Consider the following 21,796-nt stretch of genomic DNA (forward strand, 5'->3'; position numbering starts at 1 on the left):
ACTCTTTAGAGCTCACGCTGTCTGCAGTTTGCCTCAGGTGCTGCCACCCAAAGGACCCTGGCTGTTTCCAATTGCAAAAGATATACCTGCTTACCATGAATACCTTGGAAAATATAGAGAAGCGTAAAGAAAAAGTAAAAAACACCCACAACCCAAGAGCATCATGGGTTGGTGTCTTAGTCACCTGGTGCTGCAGTAACAGAAGTACCACAGTGGACGGTGTCTCAGTCACCTAGTGCTGCAGTAACAGAAATACCACAGTGGATGGTGTCTTAGTCACCTAGTGCTGCTATAACAGAAATACCACAGTGGATGGTGTCTTAGTCACCTAGTGCTGCTGTAACAGAAATACCACAGTGGATGGTGTCTCAGTCACCTAGTGCTGCTGTAACAGAAATACCACAGTGGATGGTGTCTTAGTCACCTAGAGCTGCTGTAACAGAAATACCACAGTGGATGGCGTCTCAGTCACCTAGTGCTGCTATAACAGAAATACCACAGTGGATGGTGTCTCAGTCACCTAGTGCTGCTATAACAGAAATACCACAGTGGATGGTGTCTCAGTCACCTAGTGCTGCTGTAACAGAAATACCACAGTGGATGGTGTCTCAGTCACCTAGTGCTGCTGTAACAGAAATAGCACAAGTGGATGGTGTCTTAGTCACCTAGTGCTGCTGTAACAGAAATACCACAGTGGATGGCGTCTCAGTCACCTAGTGCTGCTATAACAGAAATACCACAGTGGATGGTGTCTCAGTCACCTAGTGCTGCTATAACAGAAATACCACAGTGGATGGTGTCTCAGTCACCTAGTGCTGCTGTAACAGAAATACCACAGTGGATGGTGTCTCAGTCACCTAGTGCTGCTGTAACAGAAATAGCACAAGTGGATGGTGTCTTAGTCACCTAGTGCTGCTGTAACAGAAATACCACAGTGGATGGCGTCTCAGTCACCTAGTGCTGCTATAACAGAAATACCACAGTGGATGGTGTCTCAGTCACCTAGTGCTGCTATAACAGAAGTACCACAGTGGATGGTGTCTCAGTCACCTAGTGCTGCTGTAACAGAAGTACCACAGTGGATGGTGTCTCAGTCACCTAGTGCTGCTGTAACAGAAGTACCACAGTAGATGGTGTCTCAGTCACCTAGTGCTGCTATAACAGAAGTACCACAGTGGATGGTGTCTCAGTCACCTAGTGCTGCTGTAACAGAAATACCAGAGTGGACGGTGTCTCAGTCACCTAGTGCTGCTGTAACAGAAGTACCACAGTGGACGGTGTCTCAGTCACCTAGTGCTGCTGTAACAGAAATACCACAGTGGACGGTGTCTCAGTCACCTAGTGCTGCTGTAACAGAAATACCACAGTGGACGGTGTCTCAGTCACCTAGTGCTGCTGTAACAGAAGTACCACAGTGGATGGTGTCTCAGTCACCTAGTGCTGCTATAACAGAAATACCACAGTGGATGGTGTCTCAGTCACCTAGTGCTGCTATAACAGAAGTACCACAGTGGATGGTGTCTCAGTCACCTAGTGCTGCTGTAACAGAAATACCACAGTGGATGGTGTCTCAGTCACCTAGTGCTGCTATAACAGAAATACCACAGTGGATGGTGTCTTAGTCACCTAGTGCTGCTATAACAGAAGTACCACAGTGGATGGTGTCTTAGTCACCTAGTGCTGCTATAACAGAAGTACCACAGTGGATGGTGTCTCAGTCACCTAGTGCTGCTGTAACAGAAGTACCACAGTGGATGGTGTCTTAGTCACCTAGTGCTGCTATAACAGAAGTACCACAGTGGATGGTGTCTTAGTCACCTAGTGCTGCTGTAACAGAAACACCACAGTGGATGGTGTCTCAGTCACCTAGTGCTGCTGTAACAGAAATACCACAGTGGACGGTGTCTCAGTCGCCTAGTGCTTCTATAACAGAAATACCACTAGTGGATAACTTCAACAAACAAATTTATTCTCTCACAGTTTATTTGGTTAAAAGTCCAAGTTCAGGGTGCCAGCTCCTGGTAAGAGCTTTCTCTCTGTCAGCTCTGGGGCCAGCTTTCTTCCTGATTCTTCATTCTTGATGGTATGAGGTCCCCCATCTCTCTACTCATTTTTCTCTTTTATGTCTCAGAAGAGGCTGACTCAATATACAGCCTAACCCTGTAGATTGTGTCCTGCCTCGTTAACATCATAGAGGTAGGATTTACAACACCAAAGAAAATCACATCAGATCACAGAGTGTCACAAGTTGACACACGTTTCTGGGGGACACGATTGAATCCAGGACGGCCAGTTTGGGGGAAATGGTGGGTTTTTCATTGCAAAGTACCCTCACATCTGCAGGGAGCCCTGATACCGACTTCCCAGGGTTAGTGAGACTTTGGAGGTGAAGGGCACTGGCCCACAAGACTGCCCTCACCTCAGACGCCAGTCGGGAGCTGGGGGCTCTGGCCACCCACATGTCTGACCTACTGGCTACCAACTCAGGGATCCCATCACCCCCTCAGGCTCCGCAGTTTGCTACCACAATGCACAGAACTCAGGAAGGTGCTGTATTTGTGATTACGGCCTCATCATAGCAGAAGACTAAAAATCAGAACCCGCAAAAGGGAAAGCCGCAGAGAGGTAGACCTGGTGGTCCCGCACACGGGGTGCGCTGGCCTCCTGGGCGGGGTGTTGTGAACGAGAACTGGAGGTGGAGCTCCACAGCCCTGGCATTGGCTGAGGTGTCACGGTTACAGCCGGCAGTGTGGTAGCTCAGAATCATGGCCTCACCAAGGACACAGGAGTCAGCGTTTATCGATGTGTCTGCAGACGAGGCCACCAAACCCCACGTGCCTGGGGTCCCCGGCTATCAGGTGGAAGGGCCAGATCTTGGGCCTCCCTGTCGTTCCTTCACCTCTGGGTCGTTGCCCCAGGTCCAGCACTGTGACCTCCTACCTACCACACATCAGGAACATCTGACTGTCCGTGGCCCCACTGTCAGAGCTACAGGAATGAACCGTGCCCTATTCTTAGGGGGCCTGCCGTGTGTTGGAAGTCCCTTGGTGGTGCAAGTGGTTAACATCCCCAGCTGCTGGTTGAAAGAATGGAGGTTCGAGTCAACCCAGAGGTGCCTCGGAAGAAAGGTCTGCAAACCTACTTCCAAAAAGTCAGCCGCTGAGAACCTCATGGAGTGCAGTCCTATTCCACACTTGGGGGCGCCAAGAGTTTGGGTCGACTTGGCAGCAACTGGTTTTTGACTCTGTATCCACCTGGGAGGTCTCTCGATATTCTGCGCCCCAGGCCACCCAGATCAACAAGGCTTCTCTTCAGAGAAATAAGCGAGTTGTCCTTTCACTGTGGACCCCAAGAGGAAATGGGGGCCACCTGCACCTGTCTCGCCCATGAGCCCTGACTCCTTGGGGCTGTGGGGGGAAGAGGAGGTTCCAAGGGAGAGGCGTGCAGTGGGGATGGAGGCCAAGATGGCGGAGACGCCAACTTTCTCCCTTTGGCCAGAACCTTCTGTCGTGCTGGAACGATATGAGTGATGTCTTGAAGAACCTCAGCTTTCCAGAACGGAGGGCTCAACAGAGAAAGTGGGCAAGGACCACCATTTTAGATGTTGAAATACAGTTCTCTTTCCTTCTGGGCCACCACGTGTCTATCAGTTTGTGGTACCTTGGTGGCTTGCGTGTTGCTGTGATGCTGGAAGCTATGCCACTGGCATTTCAAATACCAGCAGGGTCACCCATGGTGGACAGGTTTCAGCGGAGCTTCCAGACTCAGACTAGGAAGAAAGGCTGGTGATCTACTTCTGAAAAATAGCCAGTGAAAGCCCCACAGATCACAGTAGAACATTGTGCAACGTGCTTGCTTTGGACACTCAGCAGGAGGGGTCAATCGCTGGAGAAGGACATCGTGTTAATGGAGGACCAGCGAGGGTGAAGGAGACCCTTGGTGAGATGGATAGACACAGTAGCTGCAACCATGGACTTGAACGTGCTGTGAGGACGATGCAGGACTGGGCAGTGTTTCATTCTGTTGCACATACAGTCACCACGAGTTGGAGTTGACTCAACGACAGCAATATATCTGTCTGTCTGTATCTTCCTTTTGGAATATAAGCAAGATGTCTTATATTGCATTATTTCATACTGAATATCACCAATCAGTTAACCCAAGCTGACCAAAACAGACCTGGCCACCTTCTGGTTTGCACCTCACTGTGTGCCCTCGTGGGGTGCCTGACCCACGTGTGCACCTTGGCCTCCCCCTCTCCGTGGGCCAACAGCACAGATCACAGCCGCCTTTGAGGACCACGGAGTCCAGGGCCACAGGGCAGCCCGTTGCTCAGACCAAACCAGGAGCAACAGCGTTTGTCCACCCCGGCCAAGCCAGAACTGCGGGTCATCTGCATGTTAATAGTGTTTCCTAGCTGCCTGGCTGTGATATGCCCCACCCAGGTTAGGGAGCCATACGCTTGAGGAGAAAAGTCTAGGGGTGCTTTGGACCTCATAGTTCTGTCTGAGGCCCAGACCCAGAAAAAAAGCAGTAGGGAATTTGTCCCAGCAGACACCTGCTGCTCAGCTGCCAATGCGGAAATCTGCTCTAGTTGTGTGTGATGGGCATTGCACACCTCCAGGGGGCGCCATTCCCCTTGCTGTAGTGTTCCCAGAAAAAAAAAAAACCACTGCCATCGAGTTGATTCTGATTCATAGCGACCCTAGAGGACAGAGTAGAACTGCCCTGTGGGGTTTCCAAGGCTGTCATCTTTACAGAAGAAAAACTGCCAGGTCTTTCTCCCAAGGAGAAACCCAGTGGGTTCAAACCTCCAACCTTTCGGTGTGCAGTGGAGTGCTTTAACCACTGTGCCACCCGGGCTCCTCACTGTAATGTTAAGCTTGAGATTTACCATGGGTGTCCAGCAGATGGCAGTAAAGTGCTTGAAGGAAGGAGAACCCTTCTTTCTAACCTACACCAGGTTGGCGGGTGGCAGGGCTCCTCCTAGGTGTAACTGGGGTGAACCCAAAATCTCGGGGGAGCCTTTCCCAATACACACGGCCAGGCCTTACCGGGGAGATTCAGAGAGAGTACCTATGGGGTGGGTCCCTGTGTACTTTCCAAGAAGCGTCTCAGGAAAATGGTTAAGAAACATGAAGTTTTTTTGTTTGTTTTCCAATCGCCTTTGAGTTGTTTCTGATCCGTGGTGACCCTGCGTATGTCAGAGGACAGCTGTGCTCCACTGGGTTTTCAGTAGCTGACTTTTTGGAAGTAGATCATCTGGACTTTCTTCCAAGGTGCCTCTGGGTGGCCTTGAACCACCAACCCTTTGGCTAGTAACAGCACAAACTCTTTCACCCAGGGACCTACATGAGTTTAAGGGGTGGTCGTTGGGAACGACTCCAAGGCAGTGGGTTTGGGTTTTTGGTTTTATTTTGTTTTGCATTTCATTTATTCTTTGACCTCCTGTTGACCCTCCTACACTGTCTCCAGGTGTCCGGAAACCACAGCACCCTTTGGAAAACCATTAAAGATGGTTAGCATTGCTTCTCTTAGGGGAAAACACGTTTCTGGCTTGAACCTTTTCAAAGCTGCTGAGGCCCCTGTATCAAGCAAGTACTGCTTTCTTTTTAAAATTCTAAGTGACTTTTTATTTATTTCAATTCCAAACTTATAATAGTTGTAAGAACAGTACAGAGAACTCAGAGACAGCATCCCAGTTCCACCGATTGTCCCAAATACCCCGTTGCCATCAAGTCGATTCCAACTCAGCATGATCCTATAGGACAGAGGAGGACCGCCCCAGCTGTAAATCTTTATGGAAGCAGACTGCTGTATCTTTCCCCTACGGAGCAGCCGGTGCATTTGAACTGCCAATCTTTCAGTTAGCAGCCAAGGTCTTTAACCACCGTGCCACCAGGGCTCCTTAATTGTCCCAGTACTGTCTCTTACAGTGAGAGGATCCCGTCTGGGTTCTGGGAGTGTCCCTCAGTCTCTTCTTGGTCCTTGTGACTTTGAACTTTTGAAGGCTGCTGTGGTGTCGTTTGTAGAATGTCTGGCAGTCTGGGTTGGTTTGCGGTCACTCGTGAGGAGCCCCAGGTTATGCATTTGGGGCAGGAATGTCGTAGAAGTGATGGTGTCTTCTTGTCATTCATCGTATTCCATCTGGTGACACTTGATGATGACTTGCCCCATTCCTGGCGATGCACTCTGACCACTCGAACAAGCTGGGCTCCGCCAGGTGTCTATACTGTGCTTACCCTTTTTTCCCTTGGTAATTTACAAGTATCTTGTTTGGATCTTTGAGGCGAGCTAAAATCCTTTTCCTCACCCCCAGCTAGTTCCGGCATCCACTGCCTGAATTAATTTTTACTAGTGCGGTTGCTAAACCCCGTCGTTGCTTTTACATTAATTGGTCAGCTTTCTGTTCCAGGAAAGAGCTCTCCTTCTCATTTATTATTTTAGTCATTCATTTGCTTATGGCAGTGTGGACTCGTGGGTTTCTGTTTTACTCACTAGGCAATAATCCGTTACTATTGCCCCAGTTTCGGCCAATGGGAGCCCGTTCAAGATGGCTCCCCGAACATGTCCCCATCTTTTCTGCATTTCCATATTTTTGTCTCTAAGGTAATTTTGTTTATATGTACTTTCTCTTTTGCATTGTTCTTGTTGTTGCTGTGTGCCTTTGAGTCAATTCCGACTTATAGTGACCCTGTAGGACAGAATTGAACTGCCCCATAGGGTTTCCAAGGCGAAAATCTTTATGGAGCAGACTGCCACATCTTTCTCCAGCAGAGCGGTTGGTGGATTTGAACCACCGACCTTTCAGTGTCCCCATTTTTGGGGGGAGCATTTCCTTTCTTTATGCCACAGCAAGATATTGCCAGCTAATCTCGTTCTTTCCCCACCTCAGTCCTCAAATCAGCCATTTCTCCAAGGAACGAGCCCTGGTTCTTTGTAGTACAGAATGGTGTTTAGAAACCACAAAAGGGGTGCTAGGTGTGCTCATCACTATTGGGCTGTTGCTGCTCCCAGGTCCTCTCAGGAGCCAGAGCTAGGGATGTATATACATATTATACCCACAGCTGTCGAGTCGATTCTGGCTCATAGCAACCCTATAGGATAGAGTAGAACTGCCTCATAGAGTTTCCAGGGAACACCTGGTGTATTCGAACTCTCAACCTTTTGGTTTCAGCTGTAGCTCTTAACCACTATGCCACCAGGGTTTTCATATGTATATACATCTATGGCTACACATTTTTATTTTTCTATGTATATGTTGAAAACTGTAAGTTCATACTGATACCTCTAATTCCAACCCAGTGCCACAGGCTGTATTCTGATTTTCCCCTGTGCCATATTTATAATTCCCTTCTCTGTCGGTGAGAAATCTGGCTCCCATCCCTTCACTTGTTCACTGTTCTGTTCTATCCCCCTGTGCAGCCAACCCTCTGTCCCCATCTGACCACCATCTTTTCTGGATTCCACTCATCCCTGCTTCATCCTCCTCCCCCAAGGCTGCCTTCTGTCCTTACCAGGATGCCCTCTTTCTCAGAAATACTACTTCTGTAATTTAACAATCAAACATTTAAAAGAAGAGAATAGCAAGGGTGATCCTTTTAAACAAATGTCAATGGTTGTCTTAGTTACCTTTTGGGACCCTGGTGGTACAGTGGGTAAGAGCTTGGCTGCTTACCAAAAGCTCGGCAGTTCGAATCCACCAGCCACTCCCTGGAAACCCTATGGGGCTGTTCCACTCTGTCCTGTAGGGTTGCTATGAGTTGAAATCGACTTGGCAGCGACAGGTTTGGGCTTTTGTAGTTATGCAGCACTGCTGTAACAGAAATACCACAAGTGGATGGCTTTAAGAAACAGAAATTTATTCTCTCACAGTCTAGGAGGCTAGAAGTTGAATTTAGGGCACCAGCTCCAGGGGAAGGCTTTTTCTCTCTGTCGGCTCTGGGGGAAGGTCCTCACCATCAACTTCCCTTGGTCTAAGAGCTTCTCAGTGCAGGGACCCCAGGTCCAAAGGACACACTCGGCTTCCAGCTCTTCTTGATGGCATGAGGTTCCTATCCTCTCTTCTATTCTTTCTTTTTTATGTCAAAAGAAATTGACTCAAGATACAACTTAATCCTGTACATTGAGTCCTGCCTCATTAACATAACTGCCTCTAACCCTGCCTCATTAACATCATAGAGGTTAGGATTTACAACACACAGGATAATCACATCATATCACAAAGTGGTGGGCAACCACACAGTACTGGGAATCCTGCCTAGCCAAGTTGCCACACATTTTGTGGGGACACAATTCAATCCATAACAATGGGAGAGTGAAGACGGTGGGATTGTGGGTAATTTTTGTTTTGTTTTAGCCCTTTTCTGTTTTAAACAATAGACATGGAGAAAGAAGAAAAAAGGGCACAAGACCCTTGAGTATATTCTTCCCAAACCATCTGCAGAGTTGCAGCTCTATTTTATCTTTTAACTTGGTCATATTTTGATCCTTGGTGAAGAGAGTGAGGTCATCCCGTGGGTGAGATTTAAAACTTAATAAATTCAGCTTTAGTGGGGGCAGGGGAGTCATGAGTCTAGATCAATTTTTAAATGCTTTTATGGTAATATAGTTCCCTTCTTTATTGACTTCAGAGTAATTAAATTAGGCTGTAACAAATTTTTACCTCCTGGAATTTTGAGGGGGAGAGATTGTTAGCCCATGCCCCTTTTACTATAAGGGCCAAAAAGCCCAACTTGAACTGGTTTAAGGGAAAAAAAATTATGTCTAGTCTTCAGGTTTCTGAAAAGCCTAGGGGTATTGTAGCTTAGACGTAATTTTTGAGTTTAGACAATTTTTTCGAGCTGAACCAAGGAGCTCAAAGAGTGTCATTTTGGCTGTGTGTGTCTTTGTCTGTCTCTTTCTGTGTCTCTCTGTCTCTGTGTGTCTTTTGTCTGTCTCCCTTAATGTGTACCTCTCTGTCTCTCTCTGCATCTTTGTCTTTCTCTGTCTCAGTCTCTGTATGTGTCTCTTTGTCTTACTCTGTGTTTTTGTCTATCTCATTCTCTTTTTCTGTGTCTCTTTGTCGATGTGTCTCTGTCTATCTCGGTGTCTTTTCCATCTCTCTCTTTCTGCATGTCTCTGTCTCTCCTTTTTCCTCTTCCTTCCCACGCTTCCCTTCTTTGATGTTGGTGCCTCGGCAGCAGCTCCAATGTGTTCCAACAAACCTTCGAGACTTGGGTCTTCATGTGTCCACTATGGTCACGTGGGCCTCCCCATACCATGCCTGTGACGGAAGATGGACTATGCTGATACCTCAGGCCTGCATCCCCCAGGAGGGGTGGGCACTGCCAAAACCCTGACTTGGACTCCCAGCCTCCCTCGCTATAAGACAATAAATCTCTGTCTTTTAAGACCCCACCTTGTGGTGCTCTGTAATGGTGGCCCCAGGTGATGAGCCAACAACTCAAGTCTCATGGTGGCTGCCAGACCCCTGGCTGGGACTGGGAAGCAGCACCCTCCTGACAGGTTTGGGGACCTGTGCTTGGCTGCCAGAGAGGGGCTCTGGAGGGCCCCAAGTCCTTTCCATTCAGATCAGGGGCCAAGAAGCCTGGAGAGGCCCCGGATGGCTTCCCATGCTCCCCACCCCCACCCCCGCCACACTCAGCAACCAGCTCATGAAATGAATGCCAGGACCCTCACCACCCAAGCTCCACCTCCAGGGGAGGGGGGGAGTAGGGGGGAGAGTCACTGCACCTTCCATTTGGGTCCAGGGGTGGAGTCATCCATCTCTGCCGGGAAAGGCCCTGATTTTATTGCTTTAAAGTGGAACCTGCCACCAATGGGGGGGGGGGCCCATAACGTGAGCTTCCCTTTTCCGAGCCTCTCGGAAGTATGGTGTGGTTTACAACCCATGGGGCTCATGGGGCAGGCAGATCTGAATCCAAGTCACCTCCATGGACCAGGACTGTCACCTCCACGGACCAGAACTGTCACCTCTGAACCCATGTCCCCACCTGTGAGCAGGAACAACACCACCCTCTTGGGGTTCTTAGGAGGATGACGTGAGATAATGGCCTTGAAGAGTCTCCACTGTGCGTGACCCTCTCTGCCCCAGCTCATGAAGCAAGGAGGCATCTTGTGCAATTGGGTCAGGCACCCTCCCCAGCTCTGGGTGCCATGTCACCAAAGTCATCCACCATCCATGCCACGTGGGCAGCTCCATGTGACTCCTAACCCGAGCATGACGTCACATTCAGCCAGCCCCAGCCCCACCCACCAGCACTTCTCTGTACTTTGGGGAAAGTCAGCAAGGAGCCAGGACCAGTGGGGGCCCCCAAAGGCAAGGAGACCCACTGCCCTTCAGTGGGGCCACTCTGGCTGGGGTCCCCAGAAGGAAGGGAGACAGCCTCGGTGCATAGGCCACCACGGAGTGGGGGAGGAAGAGGACCCAGCCAGATGAGCCTTCATGAACCGAGCGTTCTGACCATCGAGACCGACTGATGTTCACCTTCCCACAATCTCACCAATGAATAGTGAGGAAAGGTGACAAGGAAGATATTTAAACTAGTAATTGGATGAGCTTGGAAAAAACCTGAGAAACACACTCTCAGGGGCCTAGGAAGGGTCTGTCCCATTCCGCTCCTGCACAGTGAGGTCTCTGAAGCAAGACACCTGGTCTATTTTCAGAAGAAGGTAGAACAGAGCTGGGCAGATAGAAGCAGCGCTACCCACAACTAGGACCTGCTTTGCCCACTAATGAGGTTATCGTACGGAAGACACGGCAGTTGTAAATGTGTGTTTCTCAGGTTTTTTCCAAGCTCATCCAATTACTAGTTTAAATATCTTCCTTGTCACCTTTCCTCACTATTCATTGGTGAGATTGTGGGAAGGTGAACATCAGTCGGTCTCGATGGTCAGAACGCTCGGTTCATGAAGGCTCATCTGGCTGGGTCCTCTTCCTCCCCCACTCCGTGGTGGCCTATGCACCGAGGCTGTCTCCCTTCCTTCTGGGGACCCCAGCCAGAGTGGCCCCACTGAAGGGCAGTGGGTCTCCTTGCCTTTGGGGGCCCCCACTGGTCCTGGCTCCTTGCTGACTTTCCCCAAAGTACAGAGAAGTGCTGGTGGGTGGGGCTGGGGCTGGCTGAATGTGACGTCATGCTCGGGTTAGGAGTCACATGGAGCTGCCCACGTGGCATGGATGGTGGATGACTTTGGTGACATGGCACCCAGAGCTGGGGAGGGTGCCTGACCCAATTGCACAAGATGCCTCCTTGCTTCATGAGCTGGGGCAGAGAGGGTCACGCACAGTGGAGACCCTTCAAGGCCATTATCTCACGTCATCCTCCTAAGAACCCCAAGAGGGTGGTGTTGTTCCTGCTCACAGGTGGGGACATGGGCTCAGAGGTGACAGTTGTGGTCCCTGGAGGTGACAGACCTGGTCCATGGAGGGGACAGCCCTGGTCCATGGAAGTGACAGTCCTGGTCCATGGAGGTGACAGTCCTGGTCCATGGAGGTGACTTGGATTCAGATCTGCCTGCCCCATGAGCCCCATGGGTTGTAAACCACACCATACTTCCGAGAGGCTCGGAAAAGGGAAGCTCACGTTATGGCCCCCCCCCCCCATTGGTGGCAGGTTCCACTTTAAAGCAATAAAATCAGGGCCTTTCCCGGCAGAGATGGATGACTCCACCCCTGGACCCAAATGGAAGGTGCAGTGACTCTCCCCCCTACTCCCCCCCTCCCCTGGAGGTGGAGCTTGGGTGGTGAGGGTCCTGGCATTCATTTCATGAGCTGGTTGCTGAGTGTGGCGGGGGTAGGGGTGGGGGGAGCATGGGGCCTCTCCAGGCTTCTTGGCCCCTGATCTGAACGGAAAGGACTTGGGACCCTCCAGAGCCCCTGTCTAGCAGCCAAGTACAGGTCCCCAAACCTGTCAGGAGGGTGCTGCTTCCCAGTCCCAGCCAGGGGTCTGGCAGCCACCATGAGACTTGAGTTGTTGGCTCATCACCTGGGGCCACCATTACAGAGCACCACAAGGTGGGGTCTTAAAAGACAGAGATTTATTGTTTTATAGCTAGGGAGGCTGGGAGTCCAAGTCAGGGTTTTGGCAGTGCCCACCCCTCCTGGGAGCTTTGTGAGAGAAGCTGGCCCACGCCTCTCTTCCAGCTTCTGGTGGTGACTGGCCGTCCTTGGTGTCCTTTGCTGCTTGTAGGGGCAGCTGCCTCCAGCGTCACGTGGTGTCTGTCTTCCCCCGTGGTGACCCTATCTCCATGTCTCTTCTCCTGTTTCCTAAAGACACCACTCACATAGGGTTAGGCTTAACGACCCACCCTCCTCTGGTAATGACCTTGTTAGCTGGTAACATCTTCAAAGACCCTGGTTCCCCAAACAAGGTTGTGTCACAGGTGCAGGGCTTAGGACTTGAGTGTATCTTTGGGGACAAAATTTTATCCATAACAGGTGCTGATATGTTTTGGGGCTCCTGGTCCAGTGTGGCGGGCATGTGGTGGACATGGCCATGTGGCCTGTTGAGTGTGGCCCTGGGCTTGTCCTTGCTGTGTGGTGGGCTCCCGACTCACCGTGTGGCCTCTGTGTCCTAGGCCTGCCGGTACGGACACGTGCAGCACCTGGAGCACCTGCTGTTCTACGGGGCGGACATGGGTGCCCAGAACGCTTCGGGGAACACAGCACTGCACATCTGCGCCCTCTACAACCAGGTGAGTGGTGTGTGACGGGACCCTCGGTCCCTCTGCCATGTCATGCCTTAGTTCTGTCCATACGGCTCGCCACCTTGCACCTGGGGCTGTGCCGAGTGCCTCACAGGTGTCCTGTCAGGTGACTCACACCTGGTTTCTCTGGTAAGAACTCTTACCTCTTTTCGGAAAGAGGAAGCTGGGCCACCGGGGAGCAGAGGGGGGCCCGGGGTGGCACAGCTGAGACACACCTGAGCTGGGATCAGAATATGGGTCCGATGACCTCCATTTCACTGCCGCACCATGCTCGCTCTCCAGAGAACACCTGAGGGTGGGATAGACCGTGGGTTCCCAACGTGTGTCCCCTCTCTGTATCCGAGGGTGCAAACACCGCCCAGTTATGGCACCTCGCACCCTCCCTGACGTTGGTCCTCTACCTGGAATGTGGAGAGGTACGGACTGGGGCCACGGAGCGGGCAGTCAGGGCTGATGCTTAGGAGAGTCCCTCCCCCGCCGTCTTCCGCAGCGCCGAGCAGGCCTGACCGCTCCTTGTTGTTGTCTGTTGCCATGGAGTCCATTCCACTGGGGTCGGTGGGGTTGGGGTAGCCTTTCAGCCGGGCTTCAGGGAATGTTTTGCACAGTTGCTGGTTCCTCCATAGGGCTTGCAAGGCCGTGACCTTTAGGAGCAGACTACCAGGCCTGTATTCCGAGGCACCTCTGGGTGGGTTCGAACACAAGCCTTTTGGCTAGTAGTTGTGAGCATTACCATTCACACCACCCAGGGCACCTACCACTCCTACATGCCACAGATGTGACCCCAGGGTGCTTTAGTGCACCTGCGGGGGTGGAGCACTATCAACACGTGTACACAAGTCCAGGAAGCACCTCCTCTGCTGTGTATGCAGAGTGTGACATTCTAGGGAGTTTGGGGGTGCATGTGTTTGGAAAGCAGGTGTTTGGGATCCCCTCGCTCTGGGTGCATGGACCCTAAATGGAAGATGGAGCGCTGCCATGTACCTCCTGTGCTCCGAGCTCCTGGGCTGCAGGCAGGTGACCAGGAAGGCTGCTGGTTCCACAGGAGAGGAGGGACAGGAGCCTGGCTCAGGGGAAATGGGCCCAGGTGTGGGCACTGCTTCAGGGTAGGGGGGGTATCACCCAGTTCCCTGGTGAGTGAGGTCAAGAAAATCCCTGGACATTAGAAAGTGACTGCAGACATGACTACTGAGTATCTTCTTCCCTTTCTTTTATTCTTTTCTTCCTCTAACTTCAAGGATCTTTATGTACAGAGGCTGGTGGGGTATGGACATGATACCAAGCAGAATGGGGTGATGGGGACCCCTCACCTGGGGGAACAGAGGGGAGGTCAAGGAGGAGGGATTTTGCTGGAGCTCCCAGGGTCAGTGCAGTCTGCCCTGTCCTCCATCTGCCGTTACCACTGTCTTCCCAATTCAAAATAGTAATTCCATCCTCTTGGCTCACTGTGGCCTCCAGGGTGAAGTCCTGAGCCCTACCCTCTAGGATCAGTCCCTGGAGAAGGGCATCATGCTTGGCAAAGCACAGGGTCAGGGAAAAAGAGGAAGACCTTCAATGAGATAGATTGACACAGTGGCTGCAACAATGGGCTGAAGCATAACAACGATTGTGAGCATGGCACAGGATCGGGCAGTATTTCGTTCTATTGTACACAGGGTCGCTATGAGTCAGAACCAACCTGATGGCACCTAACAACAACCCTCTGCCCAGAGCCTTCCCCAACCCCCTCCACTGCCCTGCCCCAGACCAGGCCCCTTCAACCTCTCTGAATTTCCCTCTCTACTTGTAGCTATTAAACTCTCCTGGATTCTTTGCCCTGGAAAACTCCTATTCACAGTTCAAGACCCAACTCAGATGGCCCTCCTTTATCACGCCTTTCTGTGATGACCTCCTGATAGTAGAGTCTGCTCTTTCCTTGCCCTGGCAGCCCTTTGCAGAACTAGCCAGGGCAAACTGCCAGGACCAGGCCGTTATTACGCCTTCCCTGCTGGCATCCCCTCCCCTATGGCGCAGGTTCTCAGAGACATAAACTGCCATCTTGTCTTGTTTCCCTTCTGCCTGGCACAGGGAAGCAGCTCACCTGGATGGGGCTGGGGTGATCTTTCAGCCAGGTTTCAGGGACTCTTCTGTGGGTTTGCTGGTTTCCCCCTTAGCAGGAGCAGATCGATGTGTTTGAATATTGACCTCGCTCTTCGAGAGTGGCAGTACCTTGCTCGGCTGCATTACAAAAACACACATCATGAGGCTTGGCTGTGCCTGGGAAAACATCTGTAGCAGCATCTGCTTCTTAATTACTGCCTTAGATGGGGAAAAACAGCCCTTAATTTTCCCCAGTAGATTTCACGCTTATTTTACCATCAAAAAATAAAATAAAATAGGAAAAGTGTGTTTTCTGTCTCTTGAAGTAATTGCAGACAAGATGGTCTTTGAAAGTGTTGATGGTGTTTTATTACAAAAGGTTAAAACATTTCGGTAATCTGTATTCTGAGCTCTATGTGGGAGTCTCTGAGTGGCGCAGACGGTTAACGTGCTTGGCGGCTAACTGAAAGACTAGAGGTTCAAGGCCACCCAGAGGCACTTTGGAAGAAATTCCTGGTGTTCTGCCTCCAAAAACTCAGCTATTGAAAACCCTGTAGAACACGGCTCTACTCTGACAAACGTGGGGTCTCCAGGAGCTGCGTAGACGCTATAGCAACCACTTTGGGGTGTTTCATTTGTTTGTTTGTTTGTATTTGTATATACGGGTCTGGGTTTCACTCAGTTTCACTTCTGGTTCTCCATGCCTGTCCCCACCCCTCAGCTGACACCTCCAGGACCGGCCCAGAGCCGGCCATGGTCTCCCCGAGAGCTGCCTTAGGTTAGAATAAACATAGGCCATTCCTGTCTGTAAAGGGCCAGTTCGTGAATATTTTAGTCTTTGCAAGCCACGTGGACTCTGTTTCGACTACTCAACGTGTTTTTTGGATTGCGAAAGTAGCTGTAGCAATATGTGAACAAAGGCACGTGGCTGTGTTCGAATAAAACTTTATTTACAAAAGCAGATGGTGGGCCAGTTTGGCCCTTGCGCTTTGCTAACCCTTGGGATAGAAGGCTGCATTCACCTCTTCTCCCCCTGAGTTATGGGATAGACCCCCACCCAAGAGTTGAATGGCTTTCTCCCAGCATGCTGGGAAGCCTCTTAGGGGCACAGAGAACTTCTCTGTCAAGGGTCGTGGGGTCATCAGGAGCAGCCTGCTGCCATTCCATCTTCAGCTCGTATGTGGAGGTGCTCTAGGTGGCTCCACCTGCGTTTGACTCCCTACCTTGCACTAAGACCAAAGATGAAGAAATTGAAGATTTTTTTACCAACTTCTGAGGTCTGATATCCATCAAACACGCAGTCAAGATGCACTGATAATTACTGGTGATTGGAATGCGAAAGTTGTAAACAATGAAGAAGGACTGGTAGTTGGAAAATAGGGCCTTGGTGACAGAAATGATGCTGGAGATTGCATGATAGAATTTTGCAAGACCAACGACCTATTTATTGGAGATATCTTTTTCCAACAACATAAATGGTGGCTATACACATGGACCTCACCAGATGGAGTACACAGGAACCAAATCAACTACATCTGTGGAAAGAGATGATGGAGAAGCTCAATGTCATCAGTCAGAACAAGGCCAGTGGCCGACTAAGGAACAGACCATCAATTGCTCATAAGCAAGTTCAAGTTGAAGACCATATCAAAAATAGATTTGACACATTGAACACTAAGAACCAAAGACCAGAAAAGTTGTGGAATGACATCAAGGACATCGTACATGAAGAAAGCAAAAGTTCATTAAAAAGACAGGAAAGAAAGAAAAGAACAAAATGGATGTCAGAAGAGACTCTGAAACTTGCTCTTAAATGTGGAGTAGATAAAGTAAAATGAAGAAATGAAGAAGTAGAAGAGCTCAACAGAAGCTTTCAAAGGGCAGCTGGAGAAGACTAAGTAAAGTGTTATAATGAAATGTGCTAGACCTGGAGTTCGACACCCAAAAGGGAAGAACACACTCAGAGTTTCTCAAGCTAAAAGAACTGAAGAAAAAATTCAAGCTTCGAGTTGCAAAATGAAAGGATTCTCTGGGCAAAATATTGAACGATACAGGAAGCATAAAAATAAGATGGAAGAAATACAGAGTCACTATACCAAAAAGAATTGGCCAACATTCAACCATTTTAGGAGGCAGCATATGATCAAGAACCGATGGTATTGAAGGAAGAAGTCCAAGCTGCACTGAAGACATTGCTGTAAAACAAGGATCCAGGAATTAACGGAGTGTCAACTGAGATGTTTCAACAAACGGATGCAACGCTGGAAGTGTTCACTTGTCTATGCCAAGAAATTTGAAAGACAGCTACCTGGCCAACTGTTTGGAGGAGATCCATATTTGTCCCCATTCCAAAGAAAGGTGATCTAACTGAATGTGGAATATTATCAAACGATTATCACACGCAAGTAAAATTTCACTGAAGATGATTCAAAAGTGGTTGTAGGAGTACATCGATGGGGAATTGTCAGAAATTAAAGCCGGATTCAGAAGAGGACGTGGAACCAGGGATATCATTGCTGAAGTCAGATAGATCTTGGGTGAAAGCAGAGAATATCAGAAGGATGTTTACCTGTGTTTTATTGACTATGCAAAGGCATTCAACTATATGGATCATGACAAATTATGGATAATATTGTGAAGAATGGGAATTCCAGAACACTAAATTGTGCTCATACGGAACCTGTACGTAGACAAAGAGGCAGTCATTTGAAAAGAACAAGGGAATACTGCATAGTTTAAAATCAGGAAAAGTGTGCATCAGGGTTGTATCCTATCATTGTACTTATTCAATACGTATGCTGAGCAAATGATCTTAGAAAATGACCTATATGACAAAGAATGGGGCATCAGGGTTGGAGGAAGACTTATGAACTACCTGCAATATGCAGATGACACAACCTTGCTTGCTGAAAGCAAAGAGGACTTGAAGCACTTACTGATGAAGATCAAAGACTACAACCTTCAGTATGGATTACACCTCAACATAAAACAAAAAATCCTCACAGCTGGACCAGTAAGCAACATCATGATAAACAGAGAAAATATTGAAGTTGTCAAGGATTTCATTTTAATTGGATCCACAATCAACACCCATGGAAGCAGCAGTCAAGAAACCAAACTACGCATTGCATTGGGCAAACCCGCTGAAAAGCAAAGATGTCACTTTGAGGACTAAGGCTTGCCTGACCCAAGCCATAATATTTTCAATCACCTCATATGCATGCGAAAGCTGGACAATGAACAAGATCAAAGGAGAATTGATGCCTTTGAATTATGATGTTGGCAAAGAATATTGAATATGCCATGGACTGTCAGAAGATGACAAATCTGTCTTGGAAGAAATGCAGCCAGAATGCTCCTTAGAAGCAAGGGTGGTAAGACTTCGTCTCATTTACTTTGGACATGTTATCTGAAGGGACCAGTTCCTGGAGAAGGACATTATATTTGGTAAAGTAGAAGGTCTTAAAAAAAAGAGGAAGACCCTCTACAAGGTGGATTGACACAGTGGCTGCAACTCTGGACTCAAACATAGCAACAATTGTGAGAATGGCACCCAAACGGGCAACATTTTGCTCTGTTGTATATTGAGTCTCTATGAGTCGGAACCAACTTGACAACACCTAACAACAGTAGCAACCTTTCACTGCCTCCAAGGGACATGGTATTGGGTCATGGTTCTCAGTTTGTTACCCCATGGCTCCTGGACATAATGTCCTGTTATATTGTTCACAGAGAACATTCTAGCACCTAGCCTTAGGAGTCCCTCACGCCCCTCCCTGGGATGCCAGTATGATCTTTCATCCCCTCCCGCAGGCTGTCCCCTAGCTGGCTGTGAGCCTAACTGACGTAGCACATGAAGCCAATCAAGACAGCACCTCCATGTGATGACTCACAAAAAGGTACAGCTCCCTGCTCACATCCTCCCTGCACTTGTAAGAATCACCTAGGAGCATGGAGGTTTCCCAGTCCTCATCTGGCACACGCTGCATATGTACTTAACCCTAAGCTCTGTCCTCGCTGTGTCCCCAGCCTGCTGATCACTTTGCTCTGTCTAGTGCCCCTTTCTACACGTGTGATGCCTTGCCTGCATTTGGCCAGTTTCCGGTGAAGAAACGGAAACCACTCCGGCCATGTTGAACAGAAAGGCTGTGATGCAGGGCACTGAAGGGACACGAAACGGGGCTAAAACAGATACTGGGTCACCACAGACTGTCTCACTCTGGGGAGTAATGTTGAGAAATAGATTGTGTGGGTGTATGGAGGCAGTGGGAAGGATGTCAGAAGCAGCCTGGAGAAGTGGGAGCAGTGGTGCTGGGAGACGTGGGCAGTTTGGGTTCCATTTATTCTAAGCCATTACCTCACTGTGCTGTCCTGGACATCCTACTGTCTCTATTGGCCCTGAGTTTACTCTTTTGTAATGTGGGAGTGATTATATTTAACTCACAGAGTTGTTAAGAGACTTAAAGTAGAAAACTAACATGTGGTGTGTCTGGCACATAGTAAATGCTCACTTAAGAGGGGCCATTGTGATAATGCTGATGTTGATCATGATGGTGGTGATGATGATGGTGGTGATGGTGGTGGCGATGATGATGGCGATGATGACAATGGGGAGGATGGTGGTGGTGATGGGGTTGATGGTGGTGGTGATGATGGTGGTGATGGTGGGGATGATGGTGGTGATGATGGTGGCAATGATGGTGGCGATGATGATGGCGATGGTGATGATGGGGATGATGGTGGTGGTGATGGGAATGATGGTGGTGGTGATGGGGATGATGGTGGTGATGGTGGTGGTGATGATGGGGATGATGGTGGTGGTGATGGGAATGATGGTGGTGGTGATGATGGGGATGATGGTGGTGGTGATGGGAATGGTGGTGGTGATGGGAATGATGGTGGTGGTGATGGGGATGATGGTGGTGATGGTGGTGGTGATGATGGTGGTGATGGTAGTGGTGATAATGGTGATGGAGATGATGGTGGCAATGATGGTAGTGGTGATGATGATGGGGATGATGGTAGTGGTGATGATGGTGGTGGTGATGATGATGGTGGTGATGATGGTGGTGATGATGATGGTGGTGATGATGATGGTGATGATGGTAGTGGTGATGGTGGTGATGATGGTGGTGATGATGGTGGTGGTGATAATGACAGGGATGATGGTGGTGGTGATGATGATGATGGTGGTGATGATGGAGATGATGGTGGTGATGGTGGTGGTGATGATGGTGGTGATGGTAGTGGTGATAATGGTGATGGAGATGATGGTGGCAATGATGGTAGTGGTGATGATGATGGGGATGATGGTAGTGGTGATGATGATGGGGATGATGGTGGTGGCGATGATGGTGGTGATGATGATGGGGATGATGGTGGTGGTGATGGGGATGATGGTGGTGATGGTGGTGGTGATGATGGTGGTGGTGATGATGATGGTGGTGATGATGATGGTGATGATGGTAGTGGTGATGGTGGTGATGATGGTGGTGATGATGGTGGTGGTGATAATGACAGGGATGATGGTGGTGGTGATGATGATGATGGTGGTGATGATGGAGATGATGGTGGTGATGGTGGTGGTGATGATGGTGGTGATGGTAGTGGTGATAATGGTGATGGAGATGATGGTGGCAATGATGGTAGTGGTGATGATGATGGGGATGATGGTAGTGGTGATGATGATGGGGATGATGGTGGTGGCGATGATGGTGGTGGTGATGATGGGGATGATGGTGGTGGTGATGGGGATGATGGTGGTGATGGTGGTGTTGATGATGGTGGTGGTGATGATGATGGTGGTGATGATGATGGTGATGATGGTAGTGGTGATGGTGGTGATGATGGTGGTGGTGATAATGACAGGGATGATGGTGGTGGTGATGATGATGATGGTGGTGATGATGGAGATGATGGTGGTGGTGATGACGATGATGGTGGTGATGTTGATCATATCATGAGGATGCTGATCTTGAGGAGCCCTGGTGGTGCAGTGGTTAAGAGCTCTCTGCTAACCAAAAGTCCAGCAGTTCAAATCCACTAACCACTCCTTGGAAACCCTGTGGGACAATTCTACTGTGTCCTATAGGGTTGCTATGAGTTAGAATCAACTCAAAGGCAACTGTTTTGGTTTGTTTTTGTTTTTGGTGTTCCCAGCCCCTGGGCACTCACCTCTGGGAGTGTTCCCCAGTCACTGTGCCATCAAATCCATCTTCACACAATCCTCTCTCCACTTTCAACCTGTAGAATTAGACCACAGGATCCTGATGATGATGGTGATGGTGATGATGGTCACGTTGATGGTGGTGATAAAGCTAATGGCAACGATGATGGTAGTGATGATGAGGCTAATAGGAACAGTGCAGCTTCTGATGTTGGTGATGGTGATGATGGTTTTGATGGCAATGGTGTGGATGAGGATGGGGATGATGATGATGGTGATGATGAGGATGATGGTGATGCTGCTGCTGCCGATGGTGAGGATGCTGTTAATGCTTCTGCTTCAGCTGATTTGCCTTAGCAAGGTTCTCCTTCTTAGAGCTAAAAGCATCTAGGCTTATGTGTATATATATATATAGTTGTTCTAGGTGCCATTGAGCTGATTCCAGCTCATAGCGACCCTATGTACAACAGAACAAAACACAAAACACTGCCCAGTTTCACTTTTCAGAAGTAGACTGCTGGGTCCTCCTTCCTAGTCTGTCTTAGTCTGGAAGCTGAGCTGGAACCTGTCCTCCATGGGTGACCCTGCTGGTATCTGAATACCGGCGGCATAGCTTCCAGCATCACAGCAACACACAAGCCCCCACGGTCTGACAAACTGACAGACACGTGGGAGTAGTACAGCCAGAATATGTGTACATATATAATCAATTTTTTAAATGTTTTTTTATTTTGTTGAGAATATACACAGCAGTATATATAATCAATTTTTTAAATGTGTATTTATTTTGTTGAGGATACACACAGCAAAACACACAATTGAACATTTAATGACTTTTATTACATC

General features: G+C 49.2%; 1 protein-coding gene across 1 annotated transcript in view; it reads left to right on the forward strand.

Annotated features, from left to right (window-relative positions):
- The window catches only part of SHANK2 (SH3 and multiple ankyrin repeat domains 2), a 571,155-nt gene that overhangs the window by 62,057 nt on the left and 487,302 nt on the right, over positions 1-21,796 (forward strand). Inside the window, exon 7 of the mRNA XM_064287611.1 lies at positions 12,580-12,696. Coding sequence (XP_064143681.1) covers positions 12,580-12,696 — 117 coding nt within the window. The remainder of the gene's footprint in view (positions 1-12,579; positions 12,697-21,796) is intronic.

Source organism: Loxodonta africana, chromosome 7, assembly GCF_030014295.1.
Source record: "Loxodonta africana isolate mLoxAfr1 chromosome 7, mLoxAfr1.hap2, whole genome shotgun sequence".
NCBI lineage: Eukaryota > Metazoa > Chordata > Mammalia > Proboscidea > Elephantidae > Loxodonta > Loxodonta africana.